The sequence below is a fragment of the Acomys minous genome (genome assembly GCF_964271855.1).
Source record: "Acomys minous genome assembly, chromosome: 14".
Taxonomy (NCBI): Eukaryota; Metazoa; Chordata; class Mammalia; order Rodentia; family Muridae; genus Acomys; species Acomys minous.
Genome location: NC_140496.1, coordinates 16764725 through 16790261, shown reverse-complemented (window position 1 = coordinate 16790261; position 25537 = coordinate 16764725). Strand labels below are relative to the sequence as shown.

At 46.3% G+C, this 25537-nt stretch overlaps 1 protein-coding gene across 7 annotated transcripts in view; it reads right to left on the bottom strand.

The window, feature by feature from the left end:
* Positions 1-4683: 4683 nt before the first annotated feature.
* WDR59 (WD repeat domain 59) overlaps positions 4684-25537 on the bottom strand; it is a 72819-nt gene continuing 51965 nt past the window's right edge. For 6 of the 7 annotated variants that reach the window (XM_084756653.1, XM_084756649.1, XM_084756652.1 and 3 more), the window contains 8 exons: positions 22117-22250; positions 21092-21173; positions 17203-17315; positions 15885-16035; positions 15702-15774; positions 14511-14637; positions 14197-14339; positions 4684-5818 (listed from right to left, as the gene is read on the bottom strand). In XM_084756653.1, the coding sequence (XP_084612779.1) occupies positions 5583-5818; positions 14197-14339; positions 14511-14637; positions 15702-15774; positions 15885-16035; positions 17203-17315; positions 21092-21173; positions 22117-22250 (1059 nt within the window). In that variant the 3' untranslated portion in view covers positions 4684-5582. Of the gene's footprint in view, positions 5819-6296; positions 9718-14196; positions 14340-14510; positions 14638-15701; positions 15775-15884; positions 16036-17202; positions 17316-21091; positions 21174-22116; positions 22251-25537 lie in introns of all 7 variants that reach the window. The other variant, XR_014774442.1, reaches the window with a different exon arrangement.

The following is a 25537-nucleotide window of genomic DNA, read 5'->3' as shown; positions in this document are numbered from 1 at the left end:
CAGGAACACTGGATCCTAAGAATGAGGAAAACTGTGTGTTTTATACCCCTTTACCCTTTGAGTGTGTGTTTAACACCTGCTGCTTCTGGCCTTGAGGATGGAATGAAAACATAGTGGGCACGTGGTTTGTAGGCCCATGCCTTAAACTATTGCTCCAGCTAATGAAACTGAGTCTAAATTTATTCTGTTGCTTAGGTGACTTCCCGAGCCCCTCACCCATGGGTGTCCACCACATCTATTTTCCTGACAATGAGAGGCCATTGTCTCCTTAGCTGCCGCTGCATTAAACCTCCAAAAAAACCTGAATTTCTCCCCTCGATCCTGCCAGCCCCTCAGGAGGCACTGGGAAGAGCTGGCACACTCACTGTCGATCCAGAAGATGCAGACTGTGTGTGCCCATATAGTAAACACTTTTAAAAACTAAACACAACTGATTCCATGTGGCATTCTCGAGGAAAGCGTTACAGCCTTGTGTTCTGGATGGCTTGAGGTGGGGCGCACACACAAAATCAAGCTGACAGTCACCTATAAAACATGGCCTGTTCTGGTCACCTACAAAACATGGCTAAAAAACCTGTGGTACACTAGATATTGCTTTCCTTGGCAAATGTTTCATTTGGTTTTTCTGTTTTGTTTGTTTGTTTGTTTGTTTGTTTTTGAGACAGGGTTTCTCTGTGTAGCCTTGGCTATCCTAGACTCGCTTTGTAGGCCAGGCTGGCCTCAGACTTAAAAAGATCTGCCTGCCTCTGCCTCCCAAGTGCTGGGATTAAAGGTGTGGCCACCAACGCCCGGCTTTCCTTTGGTTTTGGTTTTGTTTTTTGGTAAAGATTTATTTATTATTATTTATACAGTAGTCTACCTGAACACCAGAAGAGGACCCAGATTACATTATAGACGGTTGTGAGCCACCATGTGATTGCTGGGAATTGAACTCAGGACCTTAGGAAGAACAGACTGCGATCTTAACCTCTGAGCCATCTTTCCAGCCCCCTTTGGTATTTCAAGACAGGGTTTCTATGTGTAACAGCTCTGGCTGCCCTGGAACTCACTGTGTAGACCAGGCTGGCCTCAAAGTTCAGAAATTCTCCTGCCTCTGCTTCCCAAATGCTGGGAGTAAAGATTTGCATATAATATTTTAAATATTAAAAAACAAAACCCAGATGTGGTGTTCGCCTGGAATCCTAGCACTCTGGAGGTAAGAGGTCTCAAATTTAAGGCTAGGCGGGTGATAAAATGAAACCCAATAACAACAAAAAAGCATAAATAAACAATAAACAAACACAATAAACAAAACAAGGACTTAGCTACTTATAACAAGCCATTGTAAGGTAGAGAGGATATTATCCCAGCCAGCATCCAGACCAACATGTTTTTAAACACAGATTCTTTACAAAATATGAAAATTTTGTTCTGGTAACTTGAAAATGCAAAAAGAACTGACATATTGAAAGATGTTATATAATGTTCTATATTTGTTTTATGCATAATGAATGTTTTGTCTGCATAAATGTCTACACACCATGTGCATGCCTGGTGCTGGTAGAGGCCAGGAAAAGGCATCAGATCCCCCAGAATGAGAGTTACAGATGGTTATGGACTTGCATATGAGTGCTGGGAACTGAGCTGCAAGAGCAGCCAGTGCTCTTAATCGCTGAGCCATCTCTCAGCCCCCTATATAACATCCTAAACCTGAAATGACATCATAGTCACTAAGAAGGCTTTTTTGTTTTGGAAGTCAGTGCTTCTATGAAAAATAATGCACACAAGAAAACCATCTTAAGCCAGACACGGTGGCGCAGGCTAATCCCTGCACTCAGGGAGACCGAGGCAGGCAGACTGCTGTGAGTTCAAGGCTAGCCTGGTCTACAAAGCAAGTCTAGGACAGCCAAGACTACAACAGAGAAACCCTATCTTGACAAAACAAACAAAAGACTAAGAATCTCACTCAGCCTTTTGGGAAGAAAACCATCTCATTCTCAACAGGGGCAGGTTTTCCATCAGCTTCACAGTGGGGCAGAGGAAGAGACCGTTCTCTGCAAATGGTGTGAATTCACCAAGGACCCAAGAAACCTGTATGTGTGCACATCAGTCCTCCTGTATCTGTGCACATCAGTCCTCCTGTATGTATGTACATCAGTCCTCCTGTATGTATGTACATCAGTCCTCCTGTATCTGTGCACATCAGTCCTCCTGTATGTGTGCACATCAGTCCTCCTGTATGTGTGCACATCAGTCCTCCTGTATGTGTGTACATCAGTCCTCCTGTATGTGTGTACATCAGTCCTCCTGTATGTGTGTACATCAGTCCTCCTGTATGTGTGTACATCAGTCCTCCTGTATCTGTGTACATCAGTCCTCCTGTATCTGTGTACATCAGTCCTCCTGTATCTGTGTACATCAGTCCTCCTGTATCTGTGCACATCAGTCCTCCTGTATCTGTGCACATCAGTCCTCCTGTATGTGTGTACATCAGTCCTCCTGTATGTGTGTACATCAGTCCTCCTGTATCTGTGCACATCAGTCCTCCTCCTGTATGTGTGCACATCAGTCCTCCTCCTGTATCTGTGCACATCAGTCCTCCTGTATGTGTGTATATCAGTCCTCCTGTATGTGTGTACATCAGTCCTCCTGTATGTGTGTACATCAGTCCTCCTGTATGTGTGTACATCAGTCCTCCTGTATGTGTGCACATCAGTCCTCCTGTATCTGTGCACATCAGTCCTCCTGTATGTGTGTATATCAGTCCTCCTGTATGTGTGCACATCAGTCCTCCTGTATGTGTGCACATCAGTCCTCCTGTATGTGTGCACATCAGTCCTCCTGTATCTGTGTACATCAGTCCTCCTGTATCTGTGCACATCAGTCCTCCTGTATGTGTGTATATCAGTCCTCCTGTATGTGTGTACATCAGTCCTCCTGTATGTGTGCACATCAGTCCTCCTGTATGTGTGCACATCAGTCCTCCTGTATGTGTGTACATCAGTCCTCCTGTATGTGTGTACATCAGTCCTCCTGTATGTGTGTACATCAGTCCTCCTGTATGTGTGTACATCAGTCCTCCTGTATGTGTGTACATCAGTCCTCCTGTATGTGTGCACATCAGTCCTCCTGTTCTGGGACCACCATCATGGCAGCATCAGCACACACAAGGCCGGAAGAGTAAAGCACTAATAAGCCTAGATGTCCTGGCCCTTCCTCCCTCATCCTAAGCACACCTGTCCACACATGCCGTTGAGACATAGTTCAAGATAAAGCTTAGGTCATGGAGTCTCTTGGCCAATCAGTAATGCAGGGGACAGGTGAACCCCAACTTTCATCATATGACTGCAAATGAGTGTGTACATACTGGTAAACAAATTACGCAAAACTGAATGCGTGTGTGTTAATACATGATCATTTCTCTCCCACATTATTTCACTTCCTTCAAATGACAATTTGAGAGCTGGAGAGCTGGCTCAACAGCTAGGAGTCTTTGCTCTGCAATCATGAAGAGCCACGTTAGGATCCCTGAACACACGTCTAACAATCAAGCTGTCCTACAGACACCTGTACTTCCAGCACCAAGGGACCAGGTGCCCTCTTCTGCCCCACACAGCATACACTCGCACAACACACAGAGATACACACACACACACACACACACACACACACACACACACACGTAAATCCTTAGAAATGTAAAAGCCAGCTCTTATTTACAAGACTGCTCTCCTAATCCATATCTTAAATCATAGTTCCAGTGTGATACACAACACTCTTATTGTGAGACATGTAGAGGTTTTGGGGTGTGTGTGTGTGTGTGTGTGTGTGTGTGTGTGTGTGTGTGTGTGTGTGACTGAGGATGGAACTTAGGCCTTTTATGCTAGGCACGCATTCAATCACGAAGCTGCATGGCCAGATCCTGTTTTTATTGTGTTTGTTTGTAAGAAAGTGTATAAATCATACAATATTTATATAAATTAGGCTGACCTTCAGCTCACTATGTAGGCCAGGGTGGTCTCAAGCTTGCAACCCTCTCAGCTTAGCCTCATGAATGAAGGGATTAGACATGTGCAACCATACTCCCATGATACAAATTACTTATCTCTCTCAGGTTCATCAATTTGGAATCATAAAAATGTTACATTTTGGGGGGGGGTCCATTCACACACCACAGCACACAAGCGGAAGTCAGGGGACTACTTTGTGAGCGAGTTCTCCCTTCTATCACCTGGGTCCGGGGAACAAGCTTAGGTTATTAAGGTTGGCAGCAGGCACCTTTCCCCGCTGAGCCACATCGCTGGCCCAAGTAATTTAAATTTCCAAGAGACGGGAATTTCAGTATAGTGTTATTTTGTGTTTAGTTCTCTTCCCTGGTGTAAAAACAGTGAAAATCCTGAAGGAGAGGATACAGATGGACTTTTCAAGGGAGTTGGAGTAGAAGGCCCAGGCAGCCTGTCCAGACGCAGAGAGACCTCAGCGTCAATGCTGAAATGCCATCTCATTTCCCTTTTGCTAGAAGAAAATAATTATGAGACTCTTGCGGCTAGAAAGAATCTTACTGTCAGATCCTATTTCCTCCTGTCAGATGATCAAAGTCAAACGGCATTTCCTTTAGAAATCAGGGGACTAATTCTAGTCCTGTCCAAAACGGTTAACTTCAATCCAAAGGACAATGCAAAATCAATCACCGAGACAGTTGGGTTCCTGTTTGTCTCTCTCAAACAAGTATAAAGTTTTATTGGTCAAGCAAAAGCAGATGGAGGAGAAACTTAAAAATATATACATCTTAAGAATTCCTTTTTTTTTTTTTTTTTTTTGGTTTTCCAAGACAGGGTTTCTCTGTGTAGCCCCAGCAGTCCTGGACTTGCTTTACAGACCTGCCTGCCTCCGCCTCACACAGTGCTGGGATTACAGGCGTATGTGCTGGGATTACAGGCATGTGCCACCACTGCCAGGCTTCACCCTAAGAACTCTTAAGGGGTTGGGAATGTAAGCCAGTGGTATGGCTGCTCATTAACGTGTGCCACATCGTGAGTTCAAGTCCTGCACCAGGAAAAAGGATGCTGAATATCTGTACAGCATATATTACACTTTAGTATTGTATTTTTATAAGGCCATCATCAAAGGTACCGACTTCCAGAGTCCCAGGTACCATAGGCTCACTTACAGACGAGAGTACTAGCCAGTGTCTTTTGACTCAGGAGACTGTCTTTTGCAGCTGGCATATCTTTGAACTGGCATCTGGAGAGAGAGTCCAGGGCTCACGAACATCTTGAAGGCTGACCCTGGCTCTGAAAACAGGTGCTTTTCCTCATGAAAATATTCACTGTGTACTCAGCAGACAGGGCAGGAGGACCAGTTCTGTGCATCTTCCTCCCTTCTTCCAGCACCATCCAAACAGCCAAAGAGAAGGGACAGCCAAGGCTCTTGAGAAGCAGATGCTATGACAGTCTGTGAGGGGCTATCCTCTGCTCCTCAATCACTGGGGATAACTCAGGTTCTGGACCTTTCCACCACCACCAGCAGCAGCAGCAGCAGAGCCTTCTCCAGCGTTTACAGAGTCCCATGGGATTTCTGACAGAACCACCACCCCCTTGAGTTCAGAAGGTGCTCTCCAGCAGGCAGTGGCAGCCACACCCAGTGGGACACACCTCCTGGGTCCGGAACCATTCCATCATGTGGCTTGTGTGGCCACCATGCCCACAGGTCAGGCAGAAGTTGGATGACCCCCGCACAGCCACATGGCAGATGGCACACTGGAACGTGAAGCCTTTGCAGATGGCACACTGCGTGCCTCGCACCTCACTCCGACAGTGGCTGCAGTACACGCCGAATTCTGGAAATGAGTGGAGACAGGCAAAGCAAGAGGCAGCATTAGTTTGGTTCTAATAAGAGAACCTGGGTATTGTTGGGTAAAAGACCATTCCTTCCTCTCGGGATTCTGTCAGGGTCTAGCAGACCGGTGGTTTGTCTTTTCTTTTGAGGTGGGGTCTTGTGTGGCCCAGGCTGACCTTGAGCTCACTGTGTAGCTGAGGAGGATCTTGAGTTCTTGATCCTCTTGCCTCTATCTCACGAGTGCTGGGATTGCAAGCATAAAGCACCACGCCCAGTTTTATGTGGTGCCAGGGATCAGGCCTGGCGCTTAGTGCACAATAGCCAAACACTCCACCAACCGAGTGACCACCCAGCTGTGTGTGCGTGAGTGTGAATATATGGGTGTGAGTGCAGGAGATGTGCACTTGTATATGTTGAGGGCAGATGTCAACGTCGGGTGTCTGTCTTTCTTTACTGTTTGTCTCTATTTCTTAACTTACCGGCTAGACTGGCCAGCTAGCGAGCAGAGATCTCTGTCTCCCGTGGCCCAGCACTAGGATTGCAGATGTGTGTCATCACACTGGATTTTTACTTTGGTGTTCCGGATGCCAACTTGTTTATGTGGCAGGCATTTCACTGACTGCAACATCTCTTCATCCTCGCTTTCTTTCCTTTCTTCCTTTTTCTGCCTAATAGCCCTGACTAGCCTGGACTCACTTTGTAGACCAGGCTGGCCTCGAACTCACATTGATCCACTTCCATCTGACTCCCAAGTGCTGGGATTAAAGGCATGCGCCACCATGCCTGGCTCAGTGTCTACTTGGTATGCTAGCCTACATGTTCCCAGCTCTCACTCTTGCTGCTCTGGGGCCGTGCAGACTGCCAACCTGTCTGTGTGCCCTGTCTATTCTTCTCAGAACCATGCCCTCGCCACCTGACTCTACCCAAATCCTGGCTGTCTATGTTGGCCTCAAATGAAAGGCCATTCTTAAGTTCCATGGCAACAGGAAAAATGGGTATCATGTCCCATTACTGCTTTCAGACTATGATGCACTGAGGCTGAGGCCATTTGGTTTCACCAATCTTTTCCCCTTTTCTCTTCTGTCATCTCTCAACTTTCTACAGACACGCATGTGCGCGTGCCACACACACACACACACACACACACACACACACACACACACACACACACACACGAAAGACCGGTAGTCTTGGTCATCAGCTTCTCTCTACTCTATTTTTTTAAAGATTATTTATTTCTTTATTTACTTATCATGTATACCGTGTTCAGCCTGCATGTACACCTGCAGGCCAGAAGAGGGCACCAGATCTCATTATAGGTGGTTGTGAGCCACCATGTGGTTGCTGGGAATTGAACTCAGGACTTCTAGATCAGCCAGCCAGCCAGTGCTCTTACCCTCTGAGCCATCTCTCCAGCCCCTCCACTCCATTTCTCAACAGGATTCTTGGTGTCTCTGAAATCCGCCTCTTTGCCTGCCACACAACTGTCCTTTCAGCTTCCTCGTGTCCTTTGCCCTCCTTAGTCCACGGCTCTGCCTCTTCTGTCTGTCTGCCCTTTTGGGCTGCACTTTCCTCTTCAGCCAGCCTGGAGCACCTGGACTAATTTCATAACCCTGTTATTGCAAGTATCTTCAGCTCCTTTTCCCTTGGGGGTACCACCTGCCAAATTGCAACCCTGAATTAGCCACATCGCCTGCCCACGGCACATCAGCCCTTGGGAGCCAAGCCATGCTGAAGGCTCAGCATCAAAAAGTGTGTGTGACTTTACACTCAGTGGCAGAGAAGGGCTCAGGCACGGAGTAACTCTGCTCTTCCTCCTTCCTTATGCCACAACCTTGGATCTCTGCCACATTCTGCAAACTTCTCCCATGTGCCTTTGCTGCTGCCTCTGGCCTGCTGTCCTCTCTTCTCATTTCCCTGAGAAAATGGAAACCTTTAAATGGGGACTGGGAGACGCCTTCATCTTCAGTACCACCTCGCACAGCTCTGGAGATGGCAGCTGCTCTCCTTCCTTCTGACAGCAGGAGAGATGGATCCACGGTGACGAGCCCTTGCTGTTTTCCTAAGGACCTGGGTTTGGTCCCCAGCACCCACATCATGGCTAAAACTGCATATACACATGTAGGCAAAACACTCATGCACATAAAAGGAAATAAATATTTATAAAATTAAAACTATAAAAAAGAGACTCTTATTTCCTTTCTCCATCTCTTTCCTTCATCTTTTTGTTTTGTTTTGTTTTTGTTTTTTGAGACAGGGTTTCTCTGTATAGCCTTGGCTGTCCTGGACTCACTTTGTAGACCAGGCTGGCCTCGAACTCACAGCGATCTGCCTGCCTCTGCCTCCCAAGTGCTGGTATTAAAGGCGTGCGCCACCACGCCTAGTTCTATCCTTCATCTTAAGTTATACTCATATAAATTGAAATAAAACATCCTTTAATGTTATCTTATTACAGTTAGCCCTCCAGAACTCAAGAAGAAAAAATATCCAATAATAGCTCTTAGTATAGAGTATAAGATGCACATTACAGGGATAGGAAATCATACACAGAGAGGCCTCATCTATAAGCTGCCCCAGATGATGCTCACATGCCATGCAAACTGCCTTTTACTGTCTTAAAATAGCTATGGTTTCCCTATTACATGTATTCTATTGGGGCATGTGTGCATGGGTGCACAGCACGTGCAGGAAGGTCAGAGGACAACTTGTGGTTTGGTTCGCTTTCCACCGTGTAGGTCCAGGGAGGGAACTGAACTCAGGTTGTCAAGCTTGATGGCATGTACCTTGCTTGACTCACTAAGCCATCGTGCCTTTTCTTTTAATGAAAAAGTATGTATTTAGGGGGGTGCTGGAAAGATGGTTCAGTGGCTAAGAGTACATGGTGCTCTTCCGGAGGACCTGAGTTTGGCTCTCAGCATCCACATGGAGGCTCACAACCATCTATAACTCCAGTTTTAGGGGATCCAATGCTGTCTTCTGGCCTTCATGGGCCCCTGCATGTGGGGTACATAAACTCAAGAAGCATATTCACGTAATTTTTTAATCTTAAAAAAGAACCATAATTTTTAAATATAATTAAAATTTATTTCTTTTAAATTAAAGAAACATATGTGGGCAGATCTGAATCTTTAGGGAGGAACTGTCCCTAAGGAAACAAGCTCGTCTTAGATCCTGAACACCTCCCTCCTTTCCTGTCCTATTGGCTTCTGAAACTGACCCTGGACCTGTTACAGCGCACAGGCTGCCTCAGACTCCTCATGGTCCCAGACGCCAAGGTGCTACAATTACAGGTGTATGCAACCACACTTGGCTGAGTTATTGGATTTTTTTTAATGTCTGTAGATCTGGTGATTAATATTAAAGACAAAATAGAGAAGAAACTGTTGCTTTCCACCACAGGAGGCCTAGAGGGTATTTTTCTCCCAGCATTTGCTGCACCCTGTACTTGGGCAGCTAGCCTCCAAATTCAGATGGACAATCCCTCTTTTAAGGTTTTACAGTCAGGTAACTATGCAGCCGAGGCCGGCCTTGAGCTCCTCATCCTTCTGCCTCTATCTCCCAAGTTCTAGGATTACAGATGTGCATTCCCATACCTAGCAATAATAATTTGTGACTATCGTTTATCAGGCTGTCTGAATTACACACACACACACACACACACACACACACACACACACACACACACACCACGCCCCACATATATTTCTTTGTGTCGCCTGTAGAGTCCTGCACGGGGCTTTAGAGCAGGAGATGTCAACAAGGGTTTGGCTGACTAACAGGCCATACGTCAGTCCTGTATCTCCATGCTTCATATGTTTTCCTAAAAACTAATTTTAAAAGACAAATTGTTCCAGGCAATCATTAATCTCTTCCTGGTACACTCTCTTGTACTTAGATGCTCTAAAAAAAAATTAATGCAGTATCAAAATAGAATAGTGTATCTTTGTATTTCTTCACACATGCATACCTAGGTACAACTTATTAAAACAAGCTTGTTGCCGGGTGTGGTGGCACACACCTTTAATCCCAGCACTCAGGAGGCAGAGGCAGGCGGATCGCTGTGAGTTCGAGGCCAGCCTGGACTACAAAGTGAGTCCAGGGCAGTCAAGGCTACACAGAGAAACCCTGTCTCGAAAAACCAACCAACCAACCAACCAAACAAACAAATAAATAATAAAAAAAATAAAACAAGCTTGTTATTTGTTGTTGACTCTTGTAAATGTTGCTCTATTTTGTCTGTCCAAATAGAAACTAGAGACACATATGACATACGGAGCCAAACAATTGTATGCTTCTTACCAAAACCTAGCACTTCCTGCCGTCGATAGTGGAACTCTTACCTGCTCATTGCCCTGTTCCCTTTCACCGTCTCATCTCTACAGACTAGTTTACCTCACACCCCCATATTCACTCCACGAGGTCATGTAAACACAGAATGCTCTTCTGAGCTTATTCTACCCCATACCCCATCCCTCTCCCTCATCCCTAAGGTAGTTTCATGTCTACTATCATGGCATGGTATTATGCATATTAAAATCTAGAATTCACAAGTCAGACAGCATGTGATACTTGTTTTTTGAGATGGAATTAGTTCACCTAACAGGATAATCTCCAGGTGCATCAATTTTCTTTATTCACTCCTCTGTTGATGGACACATAGGTTGGTTCCATAACGTAGCTATTGTAAATCATGCTGCAGTAATCATTGATGTGCAAGTACCTCCATGATATACTGACTGAAAACAGGAAATGTAGCCAGGTATGGTGGTACATGCCTTAATCTGAGCACTCAGAAAGCAGAGACAGGTAGATCTCTGCGAGTCTGAGGCCAGCCTGGTCTGCATTGGACAGCCAGGCTCTGTACAGAAACACTGCCTTACTCCGTCCAATCACCCCCAAATGGAATGACCACACACACACACACACACACACACACACACACACACACACACACACAGAAAACAGTAAATGCTTGATGAACTCATGTCTTCCTTGGGCAGGGGCCATGTTAAACCTTACCTATAGATCTTCCAATTTTATTGTATATGTGTTTCCACACAAAGCACAAAGCTTTTTTTTTTAAAAAACAGAATCTCCCTATGTAGCTCTGGCTGACTTGTAGTCCCACTTGCCTCTGCATCCCAAGTGCTAGGAGTAAAGATTTGTACCAGACACAAAGCAAATTCTTTTTGTTTGTTTGTGTGTTTGTTGAGACAAGATTTCTCTGTGTAGCCTTGGCTGTCCTGGAGTTGCTTTGTAGACCAGGCTGGCCTCAAACACAGAGATCTGCCTGCCTCTGCTTCCTGAGTGCTGGGATCACAAGCATGCACCACAATGCCCAGCATCTTTTTTTTTTTTTTAATGTATATACTGATCTGTCTGCATATACACCTGCAGGCCAGAAGAGGGCACCAGATCATATTATAGATGACTGTGAGCCACCCTATGGTTGCTGGGAATTGAACTCACAACTTTTGGAAGAGAAGCCAGTGCTTTTAACCTGTGAGCCATCTCTCCAGCCCCGACAAAATGAATTTTATTTATTTATTTTGGTTTTTTGAGACAGGGTCTCTCGGTGTAACCTTGGCTGTCATGGAACTCGCTCTGTAGACCAGGCTGGCCTCAAACTCAGGGAGATCCGCCTGCCCCTGCCTCCCAAGTGCTGAGATTAAAGATGTGCACCACCACCCGGCTACAAAACAAATTCTTAAGTACCATATCGAAGCATTGTCTACTGGCTCCCCAGAGGGAAGGACTTCCCAGGCTTCTCTCTTCCAGCCTTCGCCACCATACCCAGCGCCTGGCTGTCTCCCCAGCGCTGCCCTGGCTGGACCACATTTGTCTCATACATTATTTACCTGAGCAAACATTATTCAAGTCATGTTCTATGACACTTTTCCTTTCTTGCACATTTTGTTTTTCCCAGAATTAGTAAATACCTCATTCTTTCATTTGCTTAGTTTGCTATGTACTTATCAATAATTCATTGCCAAACTCTCCCTTAAGTGTCTGTCTTCTATAAATATGCCCAGCAGTGGAAAACATTCGATTATTTTTTCAGCTTCTCTCCCTGGAGCCAGTCTCTCTCTAGGTGTGTCGCAGTGCACGCTCTCCATCAACTCTCTGGTCCCGTCAGGTCCTGGGCTGGATCTAGCCCTGCTTCTTAGGGACATGTTTGCTTTGTACACGGCTGATAACTGCTTCTAGGTTAGAAATCCTATTCCTGAGCATTCTGAAGAGTCTGCTGCCTGGTCATCCAGTTACCATGGCCAGTCCTTAGAGTTGATGCTCTTCACCTCCCTCATCCTTCATATCTGAACCTCTTTCTCTTTCTGGAAGCTTCTAGGCCTCCTCTGGGTCCCCAGTCTTTCTCCATTCATTATGGTAGATGGAGCCAACCAATCTGCAAATGTGCTTCGTTTCTCTGCAGAACAAGCTTATAGTTTGCTGTTGGGTTCATGACCTGCTCTACAGGCGGGAAGGAAACTTGAGCATCCTCCAAGGGCCATCAAGCAAGACCAGCTTTTGCATTTCATCTTTGAGCCCGTCTCGGAGGACCAGGTACCCCTGAGTCCTAAGCGATGGCAGTGTTTCGACTGCAAGTTTGGCTTGCTTGGGCCTCCTAAGTCAGCTACCAATAACTCATCCATTTCACAGCTCTTGGCTTATTGCCAATGTTACTTCTCCTTATGCAGTTAACACCTTTTCAAAACAAATCTGTGCAGATGCTTGCCAGGGTGTGAGGGAGGAAGGGAAACAATGGTCAGGCCGTTGGCTCCTCACCAAACTCACGGTGTCTCATCCCAGTGCTCATCGTCCTCTTGGGCACAACACTAAGTGCTCATTTCTCTCAAGGTCCAGGCTGGGAAGCCCCTCAATTGTGCTCCCTGCACTCTCTCCCTTTCCATCCTTAGCACCCACGTAAATACACTGCGTGTGTGTGTGTGTGTGTGTGTGTGTGTGTGTGTGTGAGAGAGAGAGAGAGAGAGAGAGGGAGAGAGAGAGAGAGAGAGAGAGGGAGAGAGAGAGAGAGAGAGAGAGAGGAGAGAGAGAGAGAGAGAGAGAGAGAGAGAGAGAGAGAGAGAGAGAGAGAGAGAGAGGGAGTCTTACTATGTATTCCCTACCCTAGCCGGCCTCAAACTCAAAGATCCCCTTGCTTCTTCCTTCTGAGGCTTAAAAAAAAGGTGTGTGCCGCTATGCCTGGATAAGGCACACACTCTAATAGGCTTACATACCAACTGTACAGTGAAGATACCCAATCACCAGCTCCTGAGACCCAGATCACATCTGACTGAGCATGTGACTTCTCTAGACCCCTACCTCCTGACACTCGGTATCCTTCCGTTACTTTCTGTCTTAATGTTGCTATGAGCTCAGTGCATTAGCTGGAAACCCAGAAATCACCAAAGCTTTGTCTCCTCCTCAGTCCACATCCAATTTGTCAGCAAATCACGATAAGTCTACTCCTCTTTTGTTGTTGGTTTTGTCTTGTTGTTGTTTGTTTTTTGAGACAGGGTTTCTCTGCATTGCTCTGACTGTCTTGGAACTCACTTTATACACAAGGCTGGCCTCAAACTTACAGAGATTCAGCTGTTTCCCATAAATGCTGAGATTAAAGGCATGCTCCACCACTGCCCAGTTGAGTCTACTCCTTTTTAAAATAGATATTTTATTTCATGTGTATGGGTGTTCTGCGGCCTGCATGTGTATGTGTGCACCATAGGTGTGCAGTGAGTGCCCTCAGAGGCTTAAGAGAGCTTTGGATCCTCTGGGTGTAGTCACAGACCAGTGTGAGCCACTGTGTGCATGATGGGAACTGGACCCAGTTCCTCTAGTGCCCTTCAGCCCTGAGCCATCTCTCCTGCCAAAGTATAGTTATCACAATTTTTTGTTTTTGTATTTTGTTTTTTGAGACAGGATTTCTCTGTGTAGCCTTGGCTGTCCCGGACTTGCTTCATAGACCAGGCTGGCTTTGGAACTCACAGAGATCCGCCTGCCTCTGCCTCCTGAGTGCTGGAATTAAAGACCTGCACAACCATGCCCGGCCAGTTACCACAATTTTTAATTGCTTACTCTTCCCCTCTGCTCTGCCATGGGTACCACTGTGCTTACCATGGGCTTGATATACAGTAGCTGAATATATTACTAATCATGTCTATTTCTTGTCTACATTGAGTACCACGTCTAAGACACCGCTGTCAGAACAGAAGGTGAATCTTGTTATGAAATACAAGGTTTCCAGAAGCTTAAAGAGACTCAAACACTTCAGAATCTTCTGCCTATAAGTGAGAAGTTCAACCTTCCAAACCTAAGGTTATGGGCAAATTAGAGTATAAGGCCTTCCAGGCAGTGACAGGAAAAAAAAAAATTCATATTCACCGATCCCTTTGTGAGGGTCAGGAGGGCAGGACACAAACTTCAGCACTTCTGCTCGCTTCTCTCTCAGGCCCCAGCGGTAGAGGATCTCTCCGTAGCACTTCTTAAAGTCATCAAACTGCTGGGTATTGGCGGGGTCCAGGAGCCTGGATAAACACGGAAGGTTCCCTGTCAGTTCTTTAAGAGAAAAGCAAGCCCAATAGCTGATGGCATTTGATCTTAAACGCCACGTTCTGGAGGCCAGAGTTTGATTCTGAAGCCGTGGGTTCTGCAGCTGCCACTGGGGAAGGTGGCTACCCTCTGCGGGAGACGGCTACCTCTTGTTTTTGTCATGCTGGTCGCGTTCCCGCTCTCGGGGGTCATTGTAGGTTAGGCTCCCAAAGCGGAGCTCTTCTGGTGAAGACTCTCCCCAAGGAGAAGATATGTGTTCTGTCTCTCTTCCCACTAAAGAAAAGCAAAAGGGAGGATGGCAGTCAGGAGAGGCACGGAAAACAGGAAGCCTCTCCCACCCTCCACACCGCGGTGTGCCCCCCACTTCATTCTCTGGAATCAAAATACTCCAAACTAAGAACTCGGAGGAACAGCATCCTGCAGTACTTTTCCTAGCCATACCTCTTTCCGGTATTTATCACCAAGAGGACCTGGTAATTAAGCGCACATGATAGCTAAGCAAATTATGGCATAACGATCTAGTAGAATGCTGTGCAACGGGGCATCACAGAAACTTGTTAAACGACATGAGAAAATGCTCACAATAAAATTAAAAGCGGAACACAGAACGGCATAAATGAAATGACTAGCCCATGCACACACACATAAGGGAGGAGGGCATGCAATGTTCTGGGATATTAATACACGTTATTAAGTGAGAGAGACTGAGCTATCAACCATTACAATTTTTTCTCTGACACTTTTTCTTTGTTCTTCATGTCATGTTCATGGACATGAAGTATATATGCGTGTTTGTGGGCGTGGGCGTGTGTGTGTGTGTGTGTGTGTGTGTGTGTGTGTGTATACACAGATCTTTCTGTGTCACTCAGGCTAGCCTTACACTCCCCTTGCCCAAGGTCTTGCTATGTTGCCCAAGATGGCCTCAGACTCCTGGGCTGTGTAATCCTGTTGTCTCAGCCTCCTGAGAAGCTGGGATTACAGGTATATATCACTACACCTGGCTCAGGTTCTATTTTTTTTTGTTTGTTTGTTTTTCAAGACAGGGTTTCTCTGTGTAGCCTTGGCTGTCCTGGACTTGCTTTGTAGACCAGGCTAGCCTCAAACTCACAGCAACCCACCTGCCTCTGCCTCCTGAATGCTGGGATTAAAGGCATGCACCGTCATCGCCTGGCTCATGTTCTATTTTTATAATCAAGAAAATTAAGATCATTTCTGGGGGGGGGTGCGGATTTGCAAATAAGGCATGCGGAAGGATAAGAGGTGGATTACTGTGGTGAACAAAGCAAGCCTCAGGGATAGCCAAAGTCCAGTGCCGGCTGTGCCGTTCCCTCACCAACCTATGTTCCAGCCACCGGTGTTGCAGCCTGGGTCTGACATGCTGGAGCAGGACCCCGAGGAGGTGAAGCTGGGCTACAAGGGAGGAGGAACACACACTGCCATCAGAACACCGGCCACTGCCAAGCTACACTTTGGGGGCAGGGGAACAGACCTCAAGGGAAGCCAGAAAGCCACGAACTCACATATCGACTGTGGGACACCACGAGATTAGAAGATCGATTAGGGAAAGGCCCGAAGGGGTTTGGGAGCCCCTGAGGCCGGGACTGGGCTTCAAACACGCTGCACAGCATAGCCAGGGTCTGCACATCTCGGAGTTGGCAATAGTGAGCCAATCTGTGAAATATGGAGGAGAAAAAGCAGGCCAAGAGGAGGGGTGGAGGAGGGGCTATTACCAGCTGTAAAGCTACCACTACTATGGGCTGGGCTGGAGGATGTTCCACCCTTCCCTGACCTTGTCAGGAACAGGCCTCACCTACTATGAGATGGGTCTCATTTGTTTTAGCATAAAACTTCCAGAATGTCAGTGACAACCTACATATGAACCTGAAAGCTTCAAGTGACAGTCAGGTATGGGCTCTGACACAGCACAGCTCCAGAGCCGAGCAGACTGGCCTAGCATCTGAGAGAGGTGGGCCACACCCTCTCGGGCCCTTTCACACTCCCCAGCTCCAGGAAGAATCCCCCTGCTTCACAGTAAGTTTCTATATGTGTCCTTCATTTGACTGATACTCCAAGGAGGTGCTCAGAGAATACTCTATCACTATGGGTTGGCGGGCCACCGACTCTGCTTTCTGGACTAAATAAGAATGACAAGAAATACCTTAGTTTTTCATCCCCTTTATTGTTCAGGACCACCATAACACACACACACACACACACACACACACACACACACACCTCTTAAGGACGAGGCGGCAATGAGGGCATGATCAGTTTCCCGGTCTGCCCTCAACTAGCAGAAAAGGGAGCCTCAGCTTGAAACAGTGCATTTTCTCTGCCCAGTCCCTGAGCCTCACTGTGAGGAATAATACTTGAGTGTCTTACTTAATGGAACATTATTTTCTATTGTCTGACTCACTGTATTTCAGAGTAGTAAGTTGGACATAAATCCAAGGTCCTAGTATTGGGAGAACATGGACACCACCACACAGTTCTGTCCTGTTCCCAGCGGCCAAACCACACAGCACCATGAAGGAACGTATCATCCCCAGAGCCCAGAGGGCCGTGCGCCCAGTGGTGCGAGTGAAGGACTAACGCACTCTAATGCACCACGGGACTCTTAGTGGTTTCCAACCCTTGTGAGTGACAACTGTTATTTAACGCCTCGTGCTGCCACAAGTTTGTTCTGCACAGAGGCTACTTCCATGCTAAAAGCAAAGAGCCTTCTTCCCTTTACGCCTCTGGCCTCTGCGCCCCTCACTGCGGCAGTAACATTTAATGTGTTTACAGATCTACGATGCACTTTACTCATTTTCCTCACTTTTAGCTCTCAGAACCTACAGGGACTCCAGCAGCTGTCGCCCAAATGGATGTCGAGCCCAAGGTGTTTCCAAATCTGGGTCAGACTTCGGACCAAGGCAAAGATCTGTAGCTACTGTAGCAAGCGACCAAACCTGGAGAGACCAAAGGAAGATGCTCAGACTCAAATCACTGATGAGATGAACAGAAAATGTAAGAGAGCCCCGTGTATTATCCCCTCCTACAGCCTGAAACCACACCACAGGGCGGCAAAAGCCAGGGCTGGCTGATTTGCAGATTCTCTTAATGGGTCAGAGATGACATTTTAGCAGGATCCTCAGTGGTGTGATGTACAATGAAGCTGAAAAGCACTAGCCTTAACACTTCCATTAAAGGCCAAACATAGTGGCTCCTGCTTGCAACCTCAGACTTGGAAGGCTGAGGCTGCAGAGGGTTGGAGGAGGCAAGGCTCCACAGTGAGGTCTACACCAGCATGTAGACTACCTCATCTCCTTAAGGAAAACCTATTAAGCAACGTTAGGAGAAATAACACAGCATAACAATTTTAAGGGGCCAGCATCTTTATCACTCCCGGCCTCTTCTGACGCTTCACTGGTGAACTGGATCGGCAGAGAGCAAGCAAGAGCAGGGTGTGCCCTTCTGGAGACCTAGTCTTTACATAACAAATGGAAAACTTCGTTGCCTCCATCACAAAAGTTTTAGTGCACACTTTTTGTTTGTTTGTTTGTTTGTTTTTCGAGACAGGGTTTCTCTGTGTAGCCTTGGCTGTCCTAGACTCACTTATAGACCAGGCTGGCCTCGAACTCACAGTGATCCACCTGCCTCTGCCTCCCGAATGCTGGGGTGAAAGGAGTGTGCCACCACGCCTGGCATTTTAGTGCACTCTTGAGCTAAAGAACAGGCCAAGATGGAACACAACCTTGGCTTTCTTTATATTGACATGAAGTCTGATGACCACTCCAGACTCAAAACTGGGGCTTAGAATTGCCAAACAAATGCCAGAAGAGTTAATTAAGTCCAAGGCCTTCACTGACCATCAGAAAGAGCCCCAACCCTTCGAAACCTTCAAACACCTGAAGGCTAATCTTGGAAAAATCTCTGTTTTCTTTGGTTTTGGAAAGGTGATCCAATCATGGTACCCGCTAACTGGAACACACTATCCTAATCCCAAAAGGAAGAAGATACAAATTTTGAGTCAAGTCTGTAATTTGAGACGAGCAAGGAAATAAAAATGGTGAAAAGAGAACATTAGGTATGTAAAACCAATAGCATGAGAGCAGCACACTGAAAGTGACATACAAGCATTGCTCCAAGGAGGAACAAGCAGCTTACACCCATCGCCATGACAACCAACCCACCCGCATCAACAGTTGCTCAAAGAAGCTAATGACTTTCTGGGGCAGGCCAGGCCTTCTAGCTCGGCTGACAGATAGTTGTGTTCGTTTCCTCTCTGTAACACACATCTCCTAAAGGCCTTCCACAGAATGTAAACAGGAGGGACACAAAACAGGGCATGAAGAAAACCAGCAACAAAACTCTTCAAGCACTCACTGTCACTCGTCATTTTCTGTCTTTAAACGGTGTCACAAATGACAGCCACAGAACAGCAACGGAAATGTACTAGGCATTTCCAGTGACCAGACACCTAAGAGAATTCACAAGTTTCACTTCACTGACTTCCTAATGAATTCAAGAGTATTGTTCCATTTGACAGCAAGGAGCCTGAGGTTTAGAAAGACGGGGTGGCTTGCCTGGGGACACACACAGGGCCAGGGCCGAGTCAAGAGTCTGCCCATCTCACTCAGACTGGGCTAGCCTTCCATACCAATCCTGCCAGAAAAGCACCAGGGGAGGGGAAAGAGAAGGAGGAGTTGGGGAGAGGAGAAAGAAAAAGGAGAAAGGAAGGGGAGAGAGGAGAGAAGTGAGGAAAAGAGGGCGGCACGAAAGAGAAGAGGGTGAAGAAGAGGGAGCGAGAGCACACAGGGAACGTCAGAAGGAAACTTTGCCGACAGAATGTGCTCTGGGAGCCGTGGGCTAGCCTTTGCCAGTCTCACCAACCCCACGGGGGAACTCTTCAGGTTCTCACTTCAGAAACACCCTCAAAGGGCACTGGAGAGTTCAATTCCCAGCAACTACATGGTGGCTCACAGCCATCTATGATGTGATCTGATGCCCTCTTCTGGCCTGCAGGGGTATATGCAGAGAAAGCACCGTATACATAATAATAAATAAATAAATCTTAAAAAAACAAAAAACAAAAAAACAAAAAACCTCAAAGGCTGGGTTGTTCTCAAGGACTCCGAGCTGGACTCGGTCCCCACTGTAATCCCATGCTCTTCCTATCACATCATTTGCCTTCTTAGAGTCTGGGTGGGCGGGGGTGACGGAAGTAGACTAAATCCACGAGGAGGTTCTTTTTTAAAGGGCTTCGGGAGAGACGCGGTGATGCTCACTACTAGATGAATGGAAATCTCAGGGGTGATTTTAATCAAGAGAAGGCCTAAGTGTTGGTTCATTTAGTTGTAAGGTTAAACACTGAGCTGCTGGGACAACTGCTAGTCATTTCCAAATCTTGGTCTAACTGTCACCTAAAGAACAGAGTGAGATGAAGACAGTACGTGACTGGCGGTTGCCCGGGGCTGATGGGAAGGACTGAAAGGCAAGAGTTTCTCTCTGGGTGATAAGAATGTTCTGACGGTTTCTGATGACAAGTGCACAACTGATGACACTACAGCACAGTAACTAGCACATTTTATTTTTTATTTTTGGTTTTTTGAGACAGGGTTTCTCTGTGTAACCTTGGCTGTCCTTGTACTCACAGAGATCCACCTGCCTCTGCCTCCCGAGTGCTGGGATTAAAGGTGTGTGCACCACCACACCCAGCAAACTAGCACATTTTAAACGGGCAGACTCATGATACGCCAGCTGTATCTCAATAAAAGAGTTCAGATAGCAATGCCGGGGAAGCTACAAAAATGAAGAGAATTTACATTTTATAAGTCCTGCCACATTTTATTTTTTAAATTTTATTACTATTTTATGTATATGAGTGCTTTGCCTGCATGTATGTGCATGTATCATGGTATCCATGGTACCAAGGAAGTCAGAAGACGGAGCTGGATTCCCTGGGACTGGAGCTACAGATATGAGCCGCCTCGAGGGTGCTGGGATCAAGCTGGGGCCCTCTATAAGGGCAGCCACTGCTCTTCACCACTAAGCCATCTCTCCAGCCCCATAACATCAGATTTTAAAACTGTTTACCTCTACCTAGAAGAACACTCTGGTAAACTTTTGAAATATTTTAAAAAATAACTGAGGTAAAAGGACAAAGACACAGACACTCAAATTTAGGCATACAACAATCACTGTGGTACTGAAATAGAAACACTCATAGTTTAAGGCAGAGGCAGGCAGATCTCTGTGAGTTTGAGGCCAGCCTGATCTACAGAGTGGGTTCCAGGACAGGCAAGGCTACATAGGGAAACCCTATCTCCAAAAACCGTAAGAAAAAAGAAAAGAAACATACATAGTTTAAGACAAGCAAACAACAAACAAATAAGGATCTCCCCACTTAGCACTAAGAATAAAAATCTCCAGGGTAAAGACTTAGGAAGCTGCTCCAGCCCTACTGACTGGCAAAGGAAATCTAAAGAGAAACTTCAAGCCAGGAGGTGGTGGCACACACCTTTAATCCCAGCCCATGCCATCAGGCAGAGGTAGGCGGATCTCTGTGAGTTCAAGGCCAGCCTGGTCTACAGAGCTAGTCCCAGGACAGCCAAGACTACACAGAGAAACCCTGTCTTGAAAAACAAAACAAAACAAAAGAAACTTCAAAATGGGGGCACACGCTGTAAATGTCATTAAGGTACCAGTGTCATGGCTAGAGCCTGACCACCAGGGACTGCACTACCTGGACCAGGTCCTTCCTCCCAACAAGCATGGCAGAGGTGGCATTCTTCTGACACGTCTCCTGGGTATCGTTCACATTCAATCTGAAATTAAAACAGAGAAGGATTAAGAAGGTTTCCACTCTAATTTCCCAAGAATTCCTCCTGATTTAACAGACTAGAAAAGTTCCTCTTTGGTTGTCACTCAAAATGTTGCCTTCTATCTGACAGGGACAGAAGGGATAACTAGAGCTGGTGCTACAGGGCTGTGGTTCCTACCTTGGGGACAGGAAATCACTCTCCCCTTTCAGATAAGGAGGAGGCAGTGATTAGCCACCAGCTTTTCTGTTGAGTTCCCAAGGTCTGGGATTTAAATATGTGCGAACTACCTGTGATTTCCACATAACAAGTACCGAGCTGTGAGTGTACTACAAAAGAAAACACTTGGCTACATGGTCAAGTTCAGGAGGACTTAGGGATCCTATAGGCCAGCCTCTGCTCCTATTCCCTTCAACCAGAACAACTCGGCTTTGATCTGCTCTACACATTGGGTGTGGGAGGCAGAATTCCCAGATGGGCCCTCCAGCATTCCTGGGAGATCACGTTCATGGTTATATTACTAAGCCCTTGACCTGGAGTCTGTTGAAAGGCACAATAGTCCATGCGGCCTAAGTCAGGCAGGACCTTCAAAAAACAGCGGTTCTGTCGGCCACTGCTGGTCTCAAAGATGAAATATGCCAAGTGCTCTACAGCTGTGAGGGTCTGAATTCGCTAACTAAACTGGCTTGCCGGACTCTGAGCACTGGAAGAGACCACAGTGGGGCCAAGCTCACACTTTCAGCTAGGCAGGGAGGGCGCACTGAAGCTAGGTGCCTGTCCCACAGAAACAGCAAGGTGATAAGTGGACACCCTCAGATGCTGCAGTTTGTGGCCATTCGTTAGGCACCAAAAAAAAGCTAACACACCAAGTTTCCTCAAAGCACCCCAAGCTTTAAGAAGGTCTGCAGATGCGAAGTGACAGGCTCGGGGTCTGTAGTCTCAGACTTACATGTACAGCTCTCCCAGGGCCTTATGAACAGGAAGGAGGCAGGACACATCCTGGATGATGACCTTGCCAGCAGCCTTAATGGGTCGATTGCCGGAGTCTGGTCCTTCCCGCTTACTCTTCCACCTCCTTGATTTCTAGGGGAGACGACAAGAGGTGAGCAATGCGGACTCTGGGGAGTGGGGACCCACAGTTGCAGAGTAAATCATATTCGGGTCATTGGCAATTGGCAGACTTTAAATTACATTGTGCCCACAATTACATGAATCAGCATCTGTAGGAAATAAAAGGGTAACGAGTGGCCGAGCTCTTGATCCAAGACCCTAACAGGAAAACAAGCACCTGCTGCAGGGCCAGTTACGTTCTGCAGGTGCTCAAAACAGACACTAGGAAGCCAGAATTAATTAATTAATTAAGTTTTAAAACAGCAGGTGTAAGAAGTTAGTAAAGACCCCCCCAAAAAAATTTGGGGTGGGTACTTGAAGGTGTTCAGTACTAGGTTCAAAGTTCTTGCCTGAAATGATTCAAAGTTTTTTTCTTCTTAGACAGTTTCAGTGGGGTTTGTTGCTATTTTAAGTCAGACAGGACAGTGTGGGCTCTGCAAACATTAATGCATGGAAACAGAGAAACTTGGCAGCACAAGAATTGCCTTGGATTTTTAGCAGGCCTGAATCATTTCTGAACGTCGAAGATACTTGGTTGGGAAAACTGGGTCCAGAGGTGGGAGACCACAGACATGTGTTTCAGCTCCCAGAGCTGTCTCAGGAAGTGGCTGTGAGGAGTCTGTTCATGTGGAATGACAAATGTCCTGGGAAACAAAAAGTCACACAGTGTAGCCCCATCTGGTATCTTCAAAATGACAACCAGTCATGGGAGCAAACTCCTATTTTATTTCCAAAAGTTAAAAAAGAGGTCGCCAAAGTCATTCAACTAAGCAAGGGAGCAACCCATTTATTAACAAGGGAGGCATAAGGAGCAACTAAAAGGGGCGTGCAATTTGACATCAGAAAACTAAGGTACTGTGTGTTCTGGCTCAATATGGCCCCAGGCAATTTAATCCTAGTTAATCATTCACTGTGGATTTAGTCTCACGCACGCCGATCTTTCTTTGCTTATTGGTGACCCGTGGCTTGTGCTGAGTTGTTATCCAATCTTGTGGCATTGTACCAAAGGGTACAATGACAAGACATGGATGCAAACTATATAAATTTAAAACTGCAGCTGTCACCACTCCTGTTACCCACACAGTCACTTTCCCACTAGTGATTTTTGTAGAATCACTCTTGCATCAATCTATGTCTAAAGCCAGGCACTTCTGGTTACTGATGTCCCAACCAGTCTCTCAAGTGTCCACTGTATTGACTTCCCATACCAATCAATATGGGCCCACCTCATAAATGTGGGCCACCTGGGTTCCAGGCAGGTAAGAGGGGTGGGCTAGCGGAACCATCTGTAAGTTGTTTATCATAATTTATCACTATCAATTTGGAGCCATGATCCATTTGATCGTAGCAGTTCTGTTACTATTTGTTACTTATACACACCTCTTGATTCTTCAACTCAAGGAGTGAGGGGGTGGGGGTGGGGTTAACCTATTACTATGGGGTACGCCTTCAATCTTCTACACACCCTGATTTCTTGAAGAACTACTATGTTCACGTTCCAGAACTACTATCTTTCTATCCGGCTGGGGTCCCATATGTGAAGGGCATGTCAGAGCGGCTGGAAGCAGGCAGAGTTGACAGGGCTCTCACTGCATGGCCGGTTGCAGGGTAACGTAGTGCACAGCTATCCTGCAGAGCAGCACAAATGTGTAGCCAGAAACTATACGCTCACAGGTCTCGACAACTGACCATTTCACATGAAATTTAGAAGCCAGATTTTTCAAAATCTGAGTATTATTGCCAAGACTGACAACTTGAGTTTGACCCCAGAACCTGTTTAGTGGGTTGTCCTCTGACCTTGGCATGTGACCCGTTCACACAAGTGCACACATGTGCACATACACACACAAATGTAAAAAGCTTTCCTTTTAATTTCTATGCCAAAAAGATTCCATTTGAAAGGGAATATGATCCATCTAGTGTATCTTCGGAGTTGGACAGAAGGCTTCTAAAACACTGTAAATATGAAGTCACTGTGGCTCCCTAGTACAAAAAAAAACCCAAAGCCCAAAGCCCAAAAACTGAACAAACAAACAAACAAAAAACCCAGTAAGAGCTGCTTGAATAGTTTAGCAACCCACAAAAGCTCATTTAATTATACAGCTGAAACAAACGGAGGCCTCGGGAAGAGTGGACAGAGCCTGCTAGCTTTTAGAGGACACTGAAAATAGCCACGCTTCCTGACTTTGAAAGCAAACCTAACAAAAGCATATTACTGATTATATAAGGCTCGCGTGCCAGGAGTAGCTCATTTGCAAGGAGATTAGCTCACTTGGCAACAGATAATGGAACAAGTCCAAGTATCTTGATATCTGACTTAGGATTTAAAGACTTTCCTGTTGTTCTTGCTTCTGGACGGTTGGTGCTGAGCTGGGAGGCGCCTTGCCGCAGCTCCATGGTACAGCGCTGTAAGTGTCATTTTGTAAATGGAGATGGGAACCTTATACAAGGTCACAGCTTTGGAGCTGAAACTTGACTAGGCCTACCACCTGCAACATTCATGTGTGTATATGTGTGTATGTGTGTGTGTGTGTGTGTGTGTGTGTGTGTGTGTGTGTGTGTATGTGTATATGTGTGTGTGTGTGTGTGCGCGCGTGCGCGCGCACGTTCACATGTAGTATACATGTGTGTGAAGGTCAGAGGTCAACAGACATCTGGTATCTTCCTTAATTATACCTTTTGGGGATGGGGAGGAGACAGAGTCTCTCACTGAACCTGGAGCTCACAGACTGGGCTAGACTGGCTGGCTATAGCCTGACTCTGCCTACTCCCAGTGCTAGGGCTACAGATCCGGGCCTGGTCACTGTGCCTGGCTTTTATATTGGTGCTAGCAATCTGAATACAGGTCCTTTTGCTTCTGTGGCAGGCACTTTACCATCTAAGCCACATATCCAGCCCCAGCTAAGCCCATTTTTGCTAGATTGCTTTTCAGTACTGGAGAAATGGCTCAGAGGTTAAGAGCACCATCTGCTCTTCCGAAGGTCCCGAGTTCAATTCCCAGCAACCACATGGTGGCTCACAACCACCTGTAATGAGATTTGGTGCCTTCCTGCGGTGGGCAGGCACATGTGTGGGCAGAATACTGTATAAATAATAAATAAATCTAAAAAAAAATCAACCAAGGGAAAAAACTTAAGTCCTAAGTCATTTGGTCTGTCTTTAAGCAGATCAGTTTCTGTACATAAAGAGATTGGCATTTGATTCTAATGATGCTGACCCTAAAACATCCTTCTGTAGTTACTTTTCCTATACTTTCAAGT